The sequence below is a fragment of the Nerophis ophidion genome, linkage group LG25, assembly GCF_033978795.1.
Source record: "Nerophis ophidion isolate RoL-2023_Sa linkage group LG25, RoL_Noph_v1.0, whole genome shotgun sequence".
Lineage (NCBI taxonomy): Eukaryota > Metazoa > Chordata > Actinopteri > Syngnathiformes > Syngnathidae > Nerophis > Nerophis ophidion.
In genome coordinates this window covers 23693329-23715096 of record NC_084635.1, presented here as the reverse complement: position 1 = coordinate 23715096, position 21768 = coordinate 23693329, and the positions used below count along the sequence as shown (strand labels likewise).

The 21768-nt window shown below is 39.9% G+C and overlaps 1 protein-coding gene and 1 long non-coding RNA gene across 3 annotated transcripts in view; one reads left to right on the top strand and one right to left on the bottom strand.

Moving 5' to 3' along the window:
• Window positions 1-21768, bottom strand: part of serinc4 (serine incorporator 4) — a 108286-nt gene that overhangs the window by 48297 nt on the left and 38221 nt on the right. For both annotated transcript variants that reach the window (XM_061887679.1, XM_061887677.1), the window contains exon 2: window positions 7166-7333. In XM_061887679.1, the coding sequence (XP_061743663.1) occupies window positions 7166-7333 (168 nt within the window). The remainder of the gene's footprint in view (window positions 1-7165; window positions 7334-21768) is intronic.
• The window catches only part of LOC133543180 (uncharacterized), a 62007-nt gene that overhangs the window by 22865 nt on the left and 17374 nt on the right, over window positions 1-21768 (top strand). Inside the window, exon 2 of the long non-coding RNA XR_009804338.1 lies at window positions 6935-7354. This is a non-coding gene — a long non-coding RNA (uncharacterized LOC133543180). The remainder of the gene's footprint in view (window positions 1-6934; window positions 7355-21768) is intronic.

The following is a 21768-nucleotide window of genomic DNA, read 5'->3' as shown; positions in this document are numbered from 1 at the left end:
GTGCTTACCGACCTCGAAGCAATTTTATTTGGTACATGATGTGTTGATAAGTGTGACCACGTATCTCACACATAAGAGATACGTGTAGACTGCAATTTGACGCCAGTAAAAAACACCAAAACTTTAAATGTTCCATTGAAAATAAAGAACATTACACTTGGCACTCATGAATCTGCCAAAATGTTTTAGTATGACTTTGAAGTGAAGTGAATTATATTTATATAGCGCTTTTTCTCTAGTGACTCAAAGCGCTTTACATAGTGAAACTCAATATGTAAGTTACATTCAAACCAGTGTGGGTGGCACTGGGAGTAGGTGGGTAAAGTGTCTTGCCAAAGGACACAACGGCAGTGACTAGGTTGAAGACGCACCGCTTGATGGATTGTCGGCTCATTACGACTGCCGTAGTCAGAGATACAAGTATTACTATGGTGTGTGGATAAAGACCGCAGAATTACACCCATTAGCAGACATATTATCTTCTGTCTTGTTTCGCAATACCCAAAACTGACTTTTCTTACCTTCTGTTGTCTGCTGATGTGTTTTTGAGATCTGCATAAGTCCGGATAATTTGCGCAAGTCCGCCACTGTAGTCCGTGCCGATTCCTTAGTCCAGGGGTGTCAAACTCAAATACAGAGTGAACCAAAATTTAAAACTGAACAAGCCTTGGTTGAACAAATTAACCTTTTAGTCGAGACCCAAACAAGTTTTGCATTGAACATTGAACAAGCAGGGCGTATATAACTTTATAGTGACATGCAAAATCTAGTTTCAAATAATAATAATATTAATAATAAAATATCAATAGCATATCAAATACAATGTAAATAAACATTTAATGCCTCTTTTCTATTTGCAGCCTTCTCAGGTAAATATCAAAATAAACTTTTTCCACAGGCTAATAATACATTTGGAAATAAAATAACAATAACGAATAAATCTAACATTCAAGCCTTGAAGTAGCAAGAGAAAGTACATGAATAAAACGTTAATTATTGCTCAGTTTGCTACACTGATTTGATTTAACACTGAATATGGAACAAGCAACACTTATATAACTTGATAGTGCAAAATCAACTTTCAAAAAACAAACGTAAAAACATCAATGGTATATTAAATACTGTTTTAATAAAAAATGCAATTCCTCTTTTCTATTTGCAGCCTTCTGAGGTAAATATCAACATGAACTTTTTCCACAAGCTAATAACGGTGGGCGGGATTGGGAGGGCGGGGGGTGTATATTGAAGCGTCACGGAAGAGTTAGTGCTGCAAGGGATTCTGAGTATTTATTGTATTGTGTTTATGTTGTGTTATGGTGCGGATGTTCTCCTGAAATGTGTTTGTCATTCTTGTTTGGGGTGGGTTCACAGTGTGGCTCATATTTGTAACAGTGTTGAAGTTGTTTATACAGCCACCCTCAGAGTGACCTGTATGGCTATTGATCAAGTATGCTTTGCATTCAGTTATGTGTGGGTATAGGCCGCATATATTATGGGACTTGGCCGGCATGCTGTTTGTATGAACGTGACGATAGGTTGAAGAAAACGCCAAAGGCAGTGCCTTTAAGGTACGCCCCCAATATTGTTGTCCGGGTGGAAATCAGGAGAAATTCGGGAGAATGGTTGCCCCAGGAGATTTTCGGGAGGGGCACTGAACTTCAGGAGTCTCCCGGAAAAATGGTGAGGTTAGCAAGTATGAGTATTATGGCTATGAGTTGTTTTTTTTTTTGTTTTGTTTTTTTTCCCCTTGGCCTCAGTCTGCACCTCCTCTCCAGGGCCCAGGCTAAGACCGATTTTTTTATTTTATTTTAATCTATTTTTTTTTTTTCTCCCATCTCCCCCACCCCCCCTCTTTGTTTACCTTTATCTCATCTTTTTTTGTAAGGGGCGCTGGAAGCCGGCAGACCCGTCAGCGATCATGTTCTGTCTCCCTGTAATGTTTGTCTAAACTTGAATGGGATTGTGCTGAAAATTTTAATTTTCCTGAAGGAACTCTCCTGACGGAATGAATAAAGTACTATCTAATCTATTAGCGGTGAACGTGATGTTACAACGGCACCGCCGCTGTATAATACCGGCGGGCCAGCTCTAATGTTAATTTGATATTGCCTCAAGGGCCAAATGAAATTACACGGGCCAGAGTTTGACACCCATGCCTGTGGTCGATACGCTTCTTCTTTTATCTCCGGTACTCTTGTTTTGTTCTGTATATTGTACAGTATTTTGTATTTTGTATAGTGTTTTGTATATTGTACAGGATTGCTTATTATTTTTATTAGATAGTAGTCTGTTTATTTCGATTTTATTTTTATTACGTATTGTGTAATTTATTTTTATCCCATATTTGTTCCCACTACCGCAACTTAAGTTGGAGTCCTTAATCCCGTTATATGCAAATATAATGACAATAAAGTCCATTGTATTCTATTCAATTCTGTTCTGTTTTCACTATCTTCTTGTTATGGGCAATCCACCCTCTGCTGGTGCCATTTCTAATATAAAGTAGCCTAAAATTCTAACTTATATCTCGCTATGGAAGCGCTAAAAACTACCTGTGTAGTGGGATTACATTTTTCACTCACGGAACTTTGGTTATTAGAGAGTTCTGGTCGGACGGTTTTTCACGAGACACATTTTTATGATGTTACACTAGTGAGTCACGGATGAGGAGATGCTTCTCCATTGTTGATTGAAGTAGTGGTAAAGTCTGAACATCATTAAAACAGTTAGCTCCATCTTTTCACACTTCTTTCATTCCCGTCCTTGCACGCTATACTGCTGCAACAAAGATGGCGGGGAGAAGACACTGTCGAAGGTGAGCCACGTAAATAAGAGCCCACAAAACGGCGCATACTGAAGCGACTTGAAGATGATCTAAACCATGGGTGGGCAATTAAATTTTTCCGAGGGCCGCATGAGCAAGCCGAGCACTGCTGGAGGGCCACATCAACAATATTTCAATTAAATTATACTCAATGTCAGTTTTCATATACCGTAAGATAAATAATATTAATAACAATAATAATTTCTTTTAACCTAACTTAACTTTATACATAATGGTTTTATGATTTTAACAATGTCTTACACAATCCTTTCTGGTGTATAATACCATGTAAAAATGTTAATTTCTGCACAGGGTTAATTTCTGTCACTTTATCCTGCATCCTCTTTTAAAGATTTGGACAACCATCTGTTGTCACACCTGCCAGCTTGTCCAATTTCAGTCCTAACATGTCCAAACACGCATTTACCTCTGTGAACTAGTAGTTACCTGTGGTCGTCCCTTTAATTGACTGCATGGCTGCCAGCTACTCCGTGATTTGAAAGTCTGCAGGTATCCCATGTAAGAAGATGAGCAGCTGGGCGGTGTCACGTACTGTATATCAAAGGTCTCATCCAAAGCCAGCGAAAAACAGTCAAAGTCGGCCATTGTGTTCTTCAGCTGAAACGCCAAGTTTCCAGCGATGGTCTCAACCCGCCTCGTTACAGTGCGTCGGGAGAGTGAGACGTTCTCAAATGCGCCCCTCTTCTCTGGGCATATCAGCGCAACAGGGTCAAATAAGCACTCTTTAATAAACTCTCTGTCAAAAAACGTCTTACTTTATCTTACGGCTGCATATCTGGGGGTGTGAAATTTGGCAAAAAGTCCTTGTTGAGTTTGCAGTTTTACCATCAACGCATCAGCCTCCCTTGCGCGCTCTTCATCTGATAGAGTCCGGTATTTTTCCTCGTGCTTTGTCGTGTAGTGGCGATTCAAATTATATTCCTTAAACATAGTAACCTGTGTACCACAAATTAAGAACACGGCTTTATCTTTCATGTCTGTAAAGAAATACTTGGCAGTCCATGTCTTGTTGAAAACACGGCGTTCGTCATCAACTTTTCTTTTTTTAAGTGTCTCGGGGGTAACCGGGCATCACTTGGCGCTGTGCACCTTCACTCACAGCTTACACACGGACATACTATTTCTTTAATAAGAAACTTGGACTCATTAGAAAGGAGATTAAAGACAATGCGTCCCAGCTACAACGATACTAAATTTTTGTTGAGTACGGTAGCATCGCTAACCCAACAAAGGTCTACTTCCTGTAGCTCCACTCATTCAGCAGATGACTTTATGCAATTCTTTAATAAGAAAATTGAAGTCATTAGAAAGGAGATTAAAGACAATGCGTCCCAGCTACAACTGGGTTCTATTAACACAGATACAACTGTATATACGGCGGATACTGCCCTCCAAAATAGTTTCTCTCGTTTTGATGAAATAACATTAGAAGAATTGTTACAACATGTAAATGGAATAAAACAAACAACATGTTTACTTGACCCACTTCCTGGGAGATCTTTGTATTATTAGGTCCATCAGTGCATCATCATCCATCATCAGTCCATCATCACTTTCCTCTGGCACTGTTCCCCTAGCATTCAAAAAAGCGATTATTCATTCTTTCCTTAAAAGACCTCGACCCTGACCTCATGGTAAACTACCGACCGGTGTCTCACCTTCCCTTTATTTTGAAAATCCTCGAAAAAATTGTTGCAGAGCAGCTAAATGAACACTTAGCGTCTAACAATCTATGTGAAACCTTTCAATCCGGTTTCAGGGCAAATCACTCTACAAAGACAGCCCTCGCAAAAGTGACTAATGATCTATTGCTAACGATGGATTCTGATGCGTCATTAATGTTGCTGCTCCTCGATCTTAGCGCTGCTTTCGATACCGTCGATCATAATATTTTATTAGAGATGGATAGATAGATAGATAGATAGATAGATAGATAGATAGATAGTACTTTATTTATTCCGTCAGGAGAGTTCCTTCAGGAAAATTACAATTTTCAGCACAATCCCATTCAAGATCAGACAAACATTACAGCGAGACAGAACAGGATCGCTGACGGGTCTGCCGGCTTCCAGCGCCCCTTACAAAAAAGATGACATACAGTAAACAAGGGGGGTGGGGGGGGGGAAGAAAAAAAATAGAAGATTAAAATAAAATTAAAAAATCGGTCTTAGCCTAGGCCCTGGAGTGGAGGTGCAGACTGAGGCCAAGGGGAAAAAAATAAAAAATAAAAAAACAACAACAACTCATAGCCATGGTACACAGCCCTCTTCCATGTGTGTAAGAGGGAAACATCAAACATCAAAGAACACAGAGGACATTAAAGACATTAAAGCAGCAGATACAACCAGACACTTCTACATACAGCTATGAATAAAAAGTAAAAGAAACATATCCACTGTGGTGGCCTCTGCGGTGTTCCGCGCCATCGTCTGCTGGGGTGGAGGGAGCATGGCCAGAGACAGAAGCAGACCCAACAAGGCAACCAGGACAGCCGACTCCGCTCTCGGCCAGTGTCCAGTCCGCATGGATGAGCGAGGATACGTCCAAGGTGACTGAGGTGTCCGACACCTGCTCACCCAGCCAAGACACCGCAAAGCCTCTCCGTCCCAGCGCTCGGTACTAGCTCCACAGTCCTGTCCCCTTATCCGCATCTCCTCCAGTACATCCAAACAGACTCTGGTGTAGCAGAGACCCTGCAGCTGGTCTCCATGGCCAAAAGGCTCCCGGGAGGCAGATCCAGAAGTCCACAAAAAAAGCACCACAGAGGTCACGAAAGTGCCACCCCTTGTCACACAGTCCCAAAGGGTCCCGGACCAAAATGCAAAAAAATATAATACCACATGAAAACAAGAGGGAAACACAAAAGGATGACACAAGAGCACAGAGCTCCTGCCTACAGCAGCCACTACAGCAGCGCCATCTTGGGAAAAAAAAAAAAAAGCGTAAAAAGAAAAAGAGCGTATCAAAACATGAATTGGTATGTCGGACTTAGCCCTGTCTTGGTTTAACTCTTATCTTACTGATAGGATGCAGTGCGTCTCCCATAACAATGTGACCTCGGACTATGTTAAGGTAACGTGTGGAGTTCCCCAGGGTTCGGTCCTTGGCCCTGTACATTTCAGCATCTACATGCTGCAGCTAGGTGACATCATAAGCAAATACGGTGTTAGCTTTCACTGTTATGCTGATGACACCCAACTCTACATGCCCCTAAAGCTGACCAACACGCCGGATTGTAGTCAGCTGGAGGTGTGTCTTAATGAAATTAAACAATGGATATACACTAACTTTTTGCAACTCAATGCCAAAAAAACGGAAATGCTGATTATCGGTCCTGCTAGACACCGACCTCTATTTAATAATACAACTTTAACATTTGACAACCAAACAATTACACAAGGCGACTCGGTAAAGAATCTGGGTATTATGTTCGACCCAACTCTCTCCTTTGAGTCACACATTAAAAGCGTTACTAAAACGGCCTTCTTTCATCTCCGTAATATCGGTAAAATTCGCTCCATTTTCTCAACTAAAGACGCTGCGATCATTATCCATGCGTTTGTTACGTCTCGTCTCGATTACTGTAACGTATTATTTTCGGGTCTCCCCATGTCTTGCATTAAAAGATTACAGTTGGTACAAAATGCGGCTGCTAGACTTTTGATGAGAACAAAAAGGTTTGATCATATTACGCCTATACTGGCTCACCTGCACTGGCTTCCTGTGCACTTAAGATGTGACTTTAAGGTTTTACTACTTACGTATAAAATACTACACGGTCTTGCTCCAGCCTATCTTACCGATTGTATTGTACCATATGTCACGGCGAGAAATCTGCATTCAAAGGACTCTGGCTTATTAGTGATTCCCAAAGCCCAAAAAAAGTCTGCGGGCTAGAGAGCGTTTTCCGTTCGGGCTCCAGTACTCTGGAATGCCCTCCCGGTAACAGTTCGAGATGCCACCTCAGTAGAAGCATTCAAGTCTCACCTTAAAACTCATTTGTATACGCTAGCCTTTAAATAGACCCCCTTTTTAGACCAGTTGATCTGCCGTTTCTTTTCTTTTCCTCCTCTGTCCCCCTCTCCCTAGTGGAGGGAGTCCGGTCCGGTGGCCATGGATGAAGTACTGGCTGTCCAGAGTCGGAACCCTGGATGTGTACGTGTGTGTGTGTGTGTGTGTGTGTGTGTGTGTGTGTGTGTGTGTGTGTCTGTGTGTGCGTGTGTGTGTGTGTGTGTGTGTGTGTGTGTGAGTGTGTGTGTGTGTGTGTGTGTGTGTGTGTGCAGGCCATGCTGAGGGACAACACACACTTCCGGTACTCACATTTTCCCTGACCAGCTCGGAGACGGTGCGTGACAACATGAGGCAGGAGACGGCGCAGCTCATGATGTGGAAGAGGGTGTACATGATTCGTGTGCTGGTGGACGATTTGACGGGAGGACAGAAGGCACAGCAGAGTGAGCAGGGAGCCGGTCCACAGCAGCAGCAGATCTTGGCAGCAGAGAACATACAGTAAGTACAGTAAGTAGAACATCCAGCCAGTGTTGGGACTAATAGGTACACAAGTCATGTGATCATGGGAAATATCTACTCGCTGCACAATGCAAAAACTGAAATCCAAGTAAGATGAAATATCTCAAATAAGGGTGATATTTGCTTATTTTCTGTCTGATAAGATAATTCTTCTCAATAAGCAGATTTTATGTTTGAGTGTTTTACTTGTTTTAAGGGTTTTGGTCCTAAATGATCTCAGTAAGATATTACAGCTTTTTGCTGAAATTTGATGACCTATATTACGTAAAAAATGCTTGAAACTAGAATTTCAAATATTGCAAAGCTGTGTCATTAACACTCACAAGTATAAAACTACTTTTTCAAAGTAATAATTTCTTTCAAAAAATCATGACTTTGACACAATTGTGTCTCATAATTAAAAGAGCTGACAGCCATATGGACTTTGCTGTTTTATTTTCAATGAAACAATAGAAAATACGTTGTCAGGCTTGTCCCTGACAGTTTGGTTTAGTTTTAGTTTTTCCTCTGTGTATGTCTTTGTTTCCTGTCAGCGCTTTTATTTTGGTCAATTCCTGCTTTTCAACCTGAGCGCTGTTTCCCCTCAGGTGCAGCTGATTGGCAACTGGCCACACCTGGTGTCAATCAGCCCAATCTATTTAAACCTGCTTTGTCCTCCAGTCAGTTTTGGATTATTGTCACAACTACCTGTCAATGTCATTATTACTTATCGTTGTAGCTGTGTCTACTTCTGGTCACTCTGCTCATGCCATAGTTCCTTCGTGTCACAGTAAGTGTTTTTGTTCATAGCCAAGTTTGTTCTCCACCTTGTGCGCGCCTTTTGTTGGTCCCCTTTTGTTTGTTCATGTTTTAGTGTTTAAATTAAATTAAGTTTTCTTACTCAATGCCTGCCGGCTTATCTGCATCTTGGGGTTCGTCACAAACTCAACCTGACATACGTACTCATATACCGTAATTTTCGGACTATAAGTCGCAGTTTTTTTCATAGTTAGGCCGGGGGTGAGACATATAATCCGGAGCGACTTATGTGTGAAATTATTAACACATTACTGTAAAATATCAAATAATATTATTTATCTCATTCGCGGAAGAGACGAAGACAATGTCAGCAATCGTCACACGCACGTCAAACAATAAGATTTCGGCGGGGGAGGGTCATGGCAGAAGTGCATTGTGGGTCATGGAATGCTAACTGCTATATGCTATATGCTACTACCGTAGCTATTAAAATGGATCAATTCATCGTTGGCGGTAACTTATAAAAACTGAGAAGGGCTGAACAAAAATGGCACAGAAAAGGAAATCATGTACTGCAGATTACAAGCTGGACGTAGTGAAATATGCAGCAGAAAACGACAAAAGGAAGCGGCGCATACCTTTGGAGTTGGCAGAGTTGTTTAGAAGCGACATCGAGGAAGAAGATTTCATGGGATTTATCGTTTAGGAGTGACATATTGTTTGGTAAACGTATAGCATGTTCTATATGTTACAGTTATTTGAATGACTCTTACCATAATATGTTACGTTAACATACCAGGCACCTTCTCAGTTGGTCATTTATGCGTCATATAACGTACACTTATTCAGCCTGTTGTTCACTATTCTTTATTTATTTTAAATTGCCTTTCAAATGTCTATTCTTGGTGTTGGGTTTTATCAAATAAATTTCCCCCCAATATGTTAGTTCAATCAAATCTGGGTATTTTGAATACTGATATCTTTAGCAACCGTAACCGAGAGTGTACAACGCATGGCTCGGATTCAGATCATCCCCTTCACATCTCTCCAGGCCTCACTGTTGTTGGCAATGTGAGCAATGAAGTCCACCACCAGAACAAAGTAATCCATAAGTGCAAACAATACTGTTATCAGCATATCGTGTTCAACTCCAACATACAGGCTCTGAGTCAGTGGGCAGCAAATATCGCCATCCCTGCCTCTTACTGCTTGCAACGTCAGAGTGGAAGAGTCCGACACCTTTTCGGGGGACTGGTTCCAGAGCTCTTGCTTGTGCATTGAGGCTGGAACTTGTCAAACTCGCGAACCAGCTCTGGCTCCCTCGCCTATGTACTATGGGCAGCATGATGGTACAGGGGTTAGTGCGTGTGCCTCACAATATAAAGGTCCTGAGTAGTCCGGGGTTCAATCCCGGGCTCGGGATCTTTCTCTGTGGCGTTTGCATGTCCTCCCCGTGACTGCGTGGGTTCCCTCCGGGTACTCCGGCTTCCTCCCACCTCCAGAGCTCGGTTGATAGAGCGGCCGTGCCAGCAACTTGAGGGTTGCAGGTTCGATCCCCGCTTCCGCCATCCTAGTCACTGCCGTTGTGTGTCCGGATTGTAAATAATGTAAATAATTAAATGTACATACTATGATGATTAATTTGTGTGATGACTGTATTATGCTGATAGTATATATTTGTACCATGAATTGATTAACGTGGACCCCGACTTAAACAAGTTGAAAAACTTATTCGGGTGTTACCATTTAGTGGTCAATTGTACGGAATATGTGCTGAACTGTGCAATCTACTAATAAAAGTATCAATCAATCAATCAATCAATCAATCCTTAGGCAAGACCAGGGGCATCGCCAGACATATTACACTGGGGCACGTGCCCCACTGTTGATCTGCAGTGCCCCAGTAAAAATTTCACCAATAAAAAAAAAACGCTTCAGAGTATTAAGTCTACATAACATAGACACAGCGCACATTCTACTTAGTATGGTAATTGTTTGCTACTGTATTCACTCCCCGTAACAATGAGCACATGGCTAATTGATAAGGTAATTTATTCACGTGTGGATCGAGACTTCAGTTGAGAGAAAGAGTGAGAGAGAGAGAGAAAAAGAGAGAGAGAGAGAGAGAGAGAGAGAGAGGATGAGAATCACTGCGTGAGGTAGGTAACGTTAGCCAACAACAATTTGTTAATTACATTATTTTGATTTTGATTTGACTCAAACTGTAACTCCTAGATGGATATCAGAAAGTTATTCGCCCGCAGCAGAGAAGAAGTGAGGAATGAGAGATGTAAGTGAAGTCCTAGCTAGCTAGGCAACATCATTGTCTTAAGTTGATGCTAAGTTAGCTAACGTTATTCCTTGTATCAAGACAAACATATTCATTTGCTGTACGAGCTGTCGGGGGAATTTCCAATCAACATGAAACATAATGTTGGTTATTGTCTGCTGGTTCTGCATCAATGATGATTTGGAGTAAGCATGTGTGAGTTGAGTGCTTCTCAAATGGTTTATCTTCCGGAAGAAAAACATTTTTCCTTATCATCAAGTCGTGAGCCAAATTTTTAAATCATTCAAGTTTATTTCACAGAAAAACAGCACAGTAGACTTGTCTTGTTAATCCGTGTGACTTTGACTAAAATAATCTTGTTTTGTCACCAGAAAAATGGCTACAGCTAAAGCATCTGGTTTTGTTTCCAGAAAAAATAGTAACATTTCTGTATTTGTTTTCAGAGAGATGGCTGTAAATATCTGGTTTTGTTGCCCGATTTAGATTAAAAAAATATATATTTCGATGTCTGTCCTGAGTCCTCCTCCAACTTGTTAGTCGGTTTGCCTTTTGCTAAAATACTGACTAATAGTCACTAGAAAAAAGACTAAAAATATCTGGTTTTGTTGCCACAATTAGATTTTTTTTCTCCATAAACTTTTTTTTTCATGCACACATGTGACTGCGACTCACTGAAAATGACACACAATCCACTTTTCTATATTTTGTATAACAGTTACTGTAATATTTCCATGTCTGTCCAGAGTGATTGACCACTTTGCAAAAATGAAAAGGAGACGTTACAGTCTACTTCTTTGAAAATGATTCCCTGAACAAACACACAACAGTTGTTCATTTATTCTTCTACTGTGGCTTTATTTTTTTGTGTATATTTTATAGTTTTGTATATCTGAAATACGATTCGCCACATTGCCATAAATGGAAATTAAATAATACAAAAGAACCCAGAGATGTAGGGGTGCTTTAATTTTTGTTTTACTTTTGTAGATGTTAAATTTGCAGATGATTACTGCAATATATATTTCAAAAAGATTCATTGCTCTTCCTTTTTGCTTTTACCAGTAGCAGTTTAGAAGTCTGGAGTAAAAAAGTGCACAAGTAGGTCAAATGCATTAGTTAATTTCAGGTGGTTAATCAAATATCCATGCAACATAATCTGATATGATTTAATAGTTTGAAGCACTATTTATGTATTTTTTATGATAAATAAGTGCTAAAAAATTTTTGGCGCGCGCGCTTTGCACGCTCACATGAATTATTTGTGCCCCCGGTGTGCCCCAGTACAGTATTGGGTCTAGTGACGGCCCTGGGCAAGACACTTTACCCACCTGCTCCCAGTGCCACCCACACTGGTTTAAATGTAAAAATGAGATATTGGGTTTCACTATGTAAAGCGCTTTGAGTCACTAGAGAAAAAGCCCTATATAAATATAATTCACTTCACAACACTAAATTGGCCCTAGTGTGTGAATGTGAGTGTGAATGTTGTCTGTCTATCTGTGATGGCCCTGCGATGAGGCGGCAACTTGTCCAGGGTGTACAAAGTCTTCCGCCCGAATGAAGCTGAGATAGGCTCCACGAAGGGAATAAGCGGTAGGAAATGGATGGATGGACTATGTACAGTTGGAAGGGGATTGATAGGGCACTATTTGTCGCAGTTAACCTGACACAAGAAACGTGACAAATTAAGGGAGACACTCTCACCTTTAGCCGACAGCTGGCAATAGTGTGTTGAATACCTTAAAACAGGGGCGCTCACACTTTTTCTGCAGGCGAGCTACTTTTCAATTGACCAAGTCGAGGAGATCTACCTCATTCCTATTTATAATTTATATTTATTTATTTATGAAAGAGACATTTTTGTTAACAAGTTAATGGTGTTTAATGATAATACAAGCATGTTTAACACACATAGATTCCTTTCTTTCATGAAGACAAGAATATAAGTTGGTGTATTTGATTCTGATGACTTGCATTGATTGGAATTAGACAGTAGTGCTGATAACGTCCGCATTTTCAAATGGAGGAAAAAAAAATTCCTCCTTTCTGTCCAATACCACATGAAAGTGGTTGAATTTGGCATCTCATTTGTCCAACTTGCATACTCGTTTTTAAACACTTTGTTATGAGAGTAGCATATGTGTGTGGCCCTTTAATGTCTGGCAGCAGGTGAGTGACATCAGTGAGAGTGCGGGTGGGCAAGCAAGTGAGAAAGCGGTCGCTGAGGGCGGGGGAGAAATACATTGGCATCAAACTCCGTAGCTTGCTAGCTTGTGCACGCTAGCTTTCTGAGACTCTTATTTTGTTAGCACAGGCAGGATGAAACAGGTCTTTTATGGTGAAGACAGGAACTGTGCAGTCAGTCTTTAGAGTTTTGACAGTAGGTACGGAGTCTCTAGAAATAAAATGTGTTTCTCTGCGTCCGCCCTGTTAGTGATTTTTTTTCTTAAATATGAGCTTGCAGCAGCCAGCGTCATCTCACAAGATCCTCGGGTGCCGAGAATGTCAAACAACTGACGAAAGTGAAGTCTTGGTATGATTGATGATTGCTCATTTTTATGTATATTTTTTAATGCCTGGCTTGAGATCGACTGACACACCCTCCGAGATCGACCAGTCGATCACGATCGACGTAATGGGCACCCCTGCCTTGAAATGTGTTTCACAGCAATTCCAATTTTGACCACAGCAGCAGTTGCTATGTAGAGCGGCGCTTTCCGTAATTTTCAGTAGCCTGCATTGCAAAATGATTAACCCCCTGACCTTCCTTTCACGCAAGATGCACCTAAGATTGGGGGCATATGCATCCCCTCCCTACACTACTCTGTGTGTTTAGTTCCTGAAGGTGCTAATTCTGACAGTGTGAGTGTATTTTTCGCCCAAGTCAGTTACTTTCCTTGCACACTGACTGGAAATGACAATCACGATATGTACAAACTTCTTCTTCTTCTCTTCTTTTAATTTGTGAATTGCAACCACTTGAGTTAGTGCCTCCCATTCCGCTTTGACATTAAAGGTGGCCATGGTCCATTCCTGTGCTCTCACCCTCTGGCTGGGTTTCAATTTGGGCATTTCAAGATTTAACTTAGCATGAGTCTATTACAGGGGTCACCAACCTTTTTGAAACCAAGAGCTACTTCTTGGGTACTGATTAATGCGAAGGGCTACCAGTTTGATACACACTTGAATAAATTGCCAGAAATAGCCAATTTGCTCAATTTACCTTTATATATATATATATATATATATATATATATATATATATATATATACCTTTTATAAATAATTATATTTATATAAATAAAAATGGGAATTTCTGTCTGTCATTCCATCGCACATTTTTTTTCCTTCTACGGAAGGTTTTTTGTAGGGAATAAATGATGAATAAAACACTTAATTGAACGGTTTAAAAGAGGAGAAAACACAAAACAAAATTAAATTTAATTTTGAAACATAGTTTATCTTCAATTTCGACTCTTTATAATTTAAAATTCAACTGAAAAATATGAAGAGAAAAACTAGCTAATTCGAATCTTTTTGAAAAAATGTAAAAAATAATTTATGGAAAATCATTAGTATTTTTTCCTGATTAAGATTGATTTTAGAATTTTGATTGGACCAAGCTATATTTCTAACAAAGACAAATCATTATTTCTTCTAGATTTTCCAGAAGAAAAAATTTAAAATAAATTCTAAATACTTTGAAATAAGACTTATTTTGGATTCTACAGATTTTCTAGATTTGCCAGAATATTTTTTATTTATTTTAATCATAAGTTTGAAGATATATTTCAAAAATATTCTTCGTTTAAAAAACAGAAGCTAAAATGAAGAATTAAATTAAAATGTATTTATTATTCTTTACAATAAAAAAAAATACTTGAACATTGATTTAAATTGTAAGGAAAGAAGAAGGAATTTGAAAGGTAAAAAGGTAAATGTGTTTGAAAATCCAAAAATCATTTTTAAGGTTGTATTTTTTCTCTAAAATTGTCTTTCCGAAAGTTATAAGAAGCAAAGTAAAAATATAAATGAATTTATTTAAACAAGTGAAGACCAAGTCTTTAAAATATTTGCTTGGATTTTCAAATTCTATTTGAGTTTTGTCTCTCTTAGAATTAAAAATGTCGAGCAAAGCGAGACCAGCTTGCTAGTAAATAAATCAAATTTAAAAAATAGAGGCAGCTCACTGGTAAGTGCTGCTATTTAAGGTATTTTTAGAACAGGCCAGCGGGCGACTCGTCTGGTCCCTACGGGCGACCTGGTGCCCGCGGGCACCTTGCTGGTGACCACTGGTCTATTAGGAGGAACTTTATCGTCATCGCATGAGTCTAACAAAATTGTTATGTCTGGGTTGCATGGTTGCGACGGTCGTGTCCCCAAGATGCAGATAAGACATCAGGAAAGCAGTGTGCAGGTAAGATGCTTATTTATTCTCAATAAGCGGGGGGGAAAAAATACAAAAATGCCGGTGTGCTGATGGCACGGGAAACTGCGGCAAAGCTTAACACAGGAACAATCAAAGTAGGAGAAAACGCAAACTGTTGTATGAAGTAGAGTTTGGCGCGAGGCAGGAATAAATAGCTCTCCGATTAGTGACCGGGTTCAGGTGAGCATCCCTACCAATATCAGCACCCATGGCAACTAAGCAAACAGACGACAGTCCTGAAACAGAAATAAACAACAACTAAGGAAATACCAAATTAAACAAAACATGACCCGGGGAACGGACCTTGACAGAAATTTCACTTACAGCTCTTCGTAAAAGATGAAGTGAATTATATTTATATAGTGCTTTTTCTCGAGTGACTCAAAGCGCTTTAAAAAGTGAAACCCAATATCTAAGTTACATTTAAAGCAGTGTGGGTGGCACTGGGAGCAGGTGGGTAAAGTGTCTCGCCCAACGACACGACAGTGACTAGGATGACGGAAGCAGGGATCAAACCTGGAACCCTCAAGTTGCTGGCGCAGCCACTCTACCAACCGAGCTATACCGCCCCTTTGGGGAAAAAAGGGTGGAAAGAAGGTGGACGGGTGGGGATCTTGACTTTAAAAAAGAGTCTATCATACCGGGCTTCTATGAGTGTGTGAGGCCAAGAAAAAAACTTGTTAGCCACACACATTCGTAAACAAACAGATACAATTGTTGCGACACAGAAACCACGAGACTTGCAACAGGAAGGGAGGGAAAGGCCCTCCGTTGCCAAAAGTACGGCCTTTTTGGAGCTTTTCGAGCCGAGCTTTGCCCCTAAGAGTTAAGTGGTGGCAAATGTTTGGGGAGTTAGTGCGTACACACTAAAGAAGTATGCTTAAATGCTGAGTGTGGACCCAGATACCCGTAATCAATATCGTGACTGCTGGTAATGCTAGAAATCAAATTAGACAGTCAAAACATGCATTGTTATGAACTAAGTACACTCTGTGCATTCTACACAATGAAGTACCGATGGAAGTGTCTGTTTTCAGACACAGCATCCACATATTAGGATACGATGTCAACCCAAACTAATAGTATTTATCGCATTGGATGCTGGACTAGCAACTGATTATAGTAACGTGGAAGGTGTCCAGATGTCCCAAAGTGTGTGTACATGTTAATTAAATGTACCCGTTGTCATTTCTCCAGAGTACTTGACATGATGCTTGGCTTAGTTTTTTGCGCTGCATGCCTTTCCTGGCGTATTCGTTTATCCAGAATTGAACCCATACCAACTATATATTAGGGCTGCGAATCTTTGGGTGTCCCATGATTCGATTCAATACCGATTCTTGGGGTTAAAATTCGATAAAATATAGATTTTTTCGATTCAACGCGATTCTCGATTCAAAAACGATATTTTTCCGATTCGAAACGATTCTTTATTCATTCAATACATAGGATTTCAGCAGGATCTACCCCAGTCTGCTGACATGCTAGCAGAGTAGTATTTTTTTTTTTAAAAGCTTTTACAATTGTAAAGGACAACATTTTATCAACTGATTGCAATAATGTAAATTTGTTTGAACTATTAAACGAACCAAAAATATGACTTATTTTATCTTTGTGAAAACATTGGAAACAGTGTGTTGTCAAGCTTATGAGATGCGATGCAAGTGTAAGCCACTGTGACACTATTGTTCTTTTTTTTTCTTTTTATAAATGTCTAATGATAATGTCAATGAGGGATATTCAATCACTACTTTTGGTTTGTTCTGTGTCGTCTTTGTGTCTCCTCTCAATTGCTCTGTTTATTGCAGTTCTGGGTGTTGCTGGGTCAGGTTTGGTTTTGGAATTGGATTGCATTGTTATGGTATTGCTGTGTATTGGTTTGTTGGATTGATTAAAAAAAAATAATAACAAAAAAAAAGATGTTTTTTTTATAATGAGAATCGATTCTGAATCGCACAACGTATTTGATTCGATTTGTATTCGAATCAATTTTTTCCCACACCCCTAATATATCCACAATATACCAACCTTTACACACCCAGTCTTGTGCATGTTAAGCATTCTATAAACCATCTGTTTGTTTTTTCGTGTGTTTATCTGCTATTTATTCGAGTTGATGTTAGAGACCGAATTAAGATCATTTGGACAAAATACAGCTTGTGGAAGTAGGCCAAAGCTAAACATCATTTTCTAGCGCTTATAGGGCTTAAAAAACAAATAAGTATTTGTTTGATTTAGTTCAATGGAAAGTAGGCCATCATTATTAAACTTAATACTTTATGGTTTTTGTTAGCTGTTTCCATGATCCTACAGTTGTGATCAAAATTATTCAACCCCCACACAATTTAGGTGTTTTAGCAAGTTGGCCATTTATTCCGTATTTTGTTTATAGTCATATCAAATAAAGATGTGTCAAATAGACAAATGCAACTTAAATTGTAACACGGTATTTTACAAAATACCAAAAAAGGACATTTTTCTTAATATCTCATTGACAAAATGATTCAACCCCCTCGTTACATGCATCTTTAGTACTTAGTAGAACACCCTTTGGCAGTAATTACTTCCTTCAAACGTGATACATAACCGGACACAAGCTTCTTGCAACCATCTACAGGTATTTTAGCCCATTCCTCTTGGGCAAAGGCCTCTAGTTCATTCATATTCTTGGGCTTGCGTGCTGCAACTGCCTTCTTCAAGTCCCACCACAGATTTTCTATAGGATTTAGGTTTGGCAACTGTGAAGGCCACCCCAGAGTCTTCCAGCCCTTCTTCTGCAACCACTCTGATGTTGATTTGGAGGTATGCTTGGGATCGTTGTCCTGTTGGAAGGTCCAACGTCTCCCAAGCCTCAGCTTTGTCACTGACTTCATGACATTTGCAGCTAATATATCCTGGTAGGATATAGAATTCATAATGCCTTGAACGCGCTGGAGATTCCCGGTACCTGAGGCAGAGAAACAACCCCAGAGCATGATTGAACCCCCACCATGCTTAACAGTAGGAAAGGTGTTCTTCTCTTTGTAAGCTTCATTTTTTCTCCTCCAGACATAACGTAGATTCACAAGCCCAAAGAGTTCCAGTTTTGTCTCATCACTCCATAGAACAGTTTCCCAAAACCTTTGGAGTTTGCCCAGATGATTTTTGGCATACTGGAGTATATTTTTCTTGTTTCTGGTAGTCAGAAGTGGGGTGCACCTGGGAGTTCTGGCATGGAGGCCTTCGACTCGTAGTGCGCGCCCTATTGTCTGGGACCAAACCTGCGTTCCCCCCTCTGCAATGTCCTGTTGTAGTTCCTCAGCTGTTACCCGGGGGTTTTTCACCACTGTACACACACAGCATCCTCTTTCTACCACGCTCAGGTAGTGTTTCTACCGTGCCTTTAGCTTTAAACTTGCGAATTATGCTCCCAACTGAGTCTCTTGGAATGTGTGATGTCTTTGCTATTTTCTTATATCCATATCCTTTCTTATGAAGAGATATTACCCCCTCTCTTGACTTCTTTGACCACTCCCTGGACTTCACCATGTTGCAAATACACCATTGACCATCTACAAGAAGCTGAGCGTCACATTCTTTTTCAATCAGTTTAATTGTTGCTCGTTATGGTTCTAATCACATCTACAGGTGTTTTCAACACCTGATTGAAAAGACCTTATTCAAATTCTGTTCTTAAGAGTTATTATCTTCAAGGGGTTGAATAATTTTGTCAATGAGATATTAAGAGAAATGACACTGTTTGGTATGTTACAAAATATAATGTTGTAATTCAAGTTGCATTTGTCTATTTAATACATCTTTATTTGTTATGACTATAAACAAAATACGGAATAAATGTCCAACTTGCTAAAACACCACAATTGTGTGGGGGTTGAATAATTTTGCTCACAACTGTAAATCAAAAGTGAAGCAGTGCAATGCATTACAATTACAATTACATCCTGTAATGTGCAGTAACCAGTAACGTGCAGTCAGGGGAGGCAGTGCCTCACCTGTGATCATGCAAAGAAATAAAATGTATATCCATCCATCCATCCATTTTATACCGCTTATTCCCTTTTGGGGTCCCGGGGGGCGCTGGCGCCTATCTCAGCTACAATCGGGCGGAAGGTGGGGTACACCCTGGACAAAATGTATAATGATAGAATAATTGTAATTGTTAGTTAGCTCCAGAGTATATGTGACTTAAACTGTGACTTATAGTCCGAAAAATACGGTAATAAGAAACTTATTGACGAGAACTTTGGCCGACAATTGGATAAAAGATGCCGGACTTACACAATGCTCTGTATGTAAATGTGAATGTAAACCTCTACCTTATATAAAGATGTGCGTTGACGTAACACGGGCAAAATATGTCACTAAATTCTGAAATTCTAAACGGCTCGTTTGGAGGAGTGTGTTATAAAGAGCTATGCCATGCCTCAAAGGTTTGGATTCAAATTTACAAGTTATGAGGATCCCAAATACACAAAACAGGTGCCAACAGGTAAGAACATGTTTTGTATTAAATGACACTTTTAAGTACCCCAGCAAGTTTAACATCATAAAATGGCATTGCTGAGCAGATGATATGTTGAGTACTTCAGTCCAAATATGTCGACACGCACGGAAAGAGGATTCTGTCTCCATCACCTATTATTGCAGTAATTGCCTTCTCACAATGGGCCCCATTCAGCAACTCTTCTTAAGAACAAAAGTTGTTCTCAGGCCCACTTATAATCTTTTTATGTAGATTTTTGTGTTCACCGACGTTTTCTTAGCTGGGATTTGTTCGTAGGTAAGAACAAAATCTATGAGTGCTCCAGAGCACTCTTAGGTAGGCCTATTTGTTCTTAAGTGTTACAAGTTCCCTTAAGTCTATTATCTAATGTTAAATTAATATCATATATCACAGACCTTGGCAAGTTAAGGCCCAGGGGCCGCTTGCGACCCTTTTAGCTTTTTAATCTGGCCCGCCGGACATTACCAAAAAAATGATAAATGATAAATGGGTTGTACTTCTATAGCGCTTTTCTACCTTCAAGGTACTCAAAGCGCTTTGACACTAATTCCACATTTACCCATTCACACACACATTCACACACTGATGGAGGGAGCTGCCATGCAAGGCGCTAACCAGCACCCATCAGGAGCAAGGGTGACATGTCTTGCTCAGGACACAACAGACGTGAAGATATATATATATACAGACGTGAAGATATATATATATATATATATATATATATATATATATATATATATATATATATATATATATATATATATATATATATATATATATATATATATATATATATATATATATCTTCACGTCTGTTGTGTCCTGAGCAAGACATGTCACCCTTGCTCCTGATGGGTGCTGGTTATTTATATATATATATATATATATATATATATATATATATATATATATATATATATATATATATATATATATATGATGGCGGCGCCCGGACGGGCTGGAGCATCGCGAAGCTCTTGCTAAATATGGAACATTTGGCAGAAATACCGGACAATTCTGCGAACTTCATGGCTGGCTCACAACCGTGGTCACTCCGTGATCGCTTACGACCGCCAGACACTTCTGGATTTGGACAGATCGGGCCGTTTTGGACTGATAGACGCGTGCTTGCTGGACCTGCTAACTAGCACAGGAATACTCCGCCGGCTACATCCAGCGGCCTGTGAAGCAGGGGAGTAAAGTACCAGCGGTGAGATCGGAAACGCGGATGCTGAGCGGGGCTAAAAACGAAGCTAATGGCTAATCCCCACAGAACACCACTTCCCTCCATCCTGAAGCCAGATTTAAAAGGAAGACACGAACCTACTGGTCTAGGTAAGGAGTCAGTTAAATTACAACAAGTTTTTTCTGCTTTGAGTGTTTCAGAGTTGGACATGTGTTCTACTGAGGTGCCAAACTATGATGCGTTCAGTTTATCAAAGCAACAAACAAACAATCGGAACATACGTTCTACTGAGTTGGCAAACTATGATGCGTTCAGTTTACCAAAGCACCAGACAATCGGAAAATTCCCGTCGTATCAATTACTAAATATGGTCGTAATTGTATTAAGTGCACTGGGCATAATAAACACAACATTATTAATATTGCTACTACGGATAATTTGATCAAAAATTCCCTAAATCAGCCCACTACCTATAATATAGGTTTTTTTAAACATAAGATCATTGTCTCCCAAAACGTTGTTAGTTAATGACATCATCAGAGACAACAATCTTAACGTCATCGGTCTCAGCGAAACCTGGCTTAAACCAGACAACTTTTTTGCGCTGAATGAGGCATCTCCTCCTAACATACATATGCGCATATTGCCCGTCCCCTTAAAAGGGGTGGGGGCTGGGGGGGTCGCACTAATATACAACAAAAACTCTTTAACCTGAGTCCTAACATAAATAATAAATATAAATCATTTGAGGTGCTTACTATGAGGTCCGTCACACCGCTGCCTCTGTACCTGGCTTTTATCTACCGCCCCCCAGGGCCCTATTTGGACTTTATCAATGAATTCTCAGAGTTCGTTGCTGATCTAGTGACACACGCCGATAATATAATTATAATGGGGGACTTTAATATCCATATGAATACCCCATTGGACCCACCGTGCGTAACGCTCCAGACTATAATTGATAGCTGTGGTCTTACACAAATAATAAATGAACCCACGCATTGCAACGGTAATACGATAGACCTAGTGTCTGTCAGGGGTATCACCGTTTCCAAAGTTACGATACTTCCGTATACTAAAGTAATGTCCGATCATTACCTTATAAAATTCGAGGTTCAGACGCATGTTCATCAAACTAATAATAATAATAACTACTATAGCAGCCGCAACATTAATACGGCCACAACGACAACTCTTGCTGACCTACTGCCCTCGGTAATGGCACCATTCACAAAGTATGTGGGCT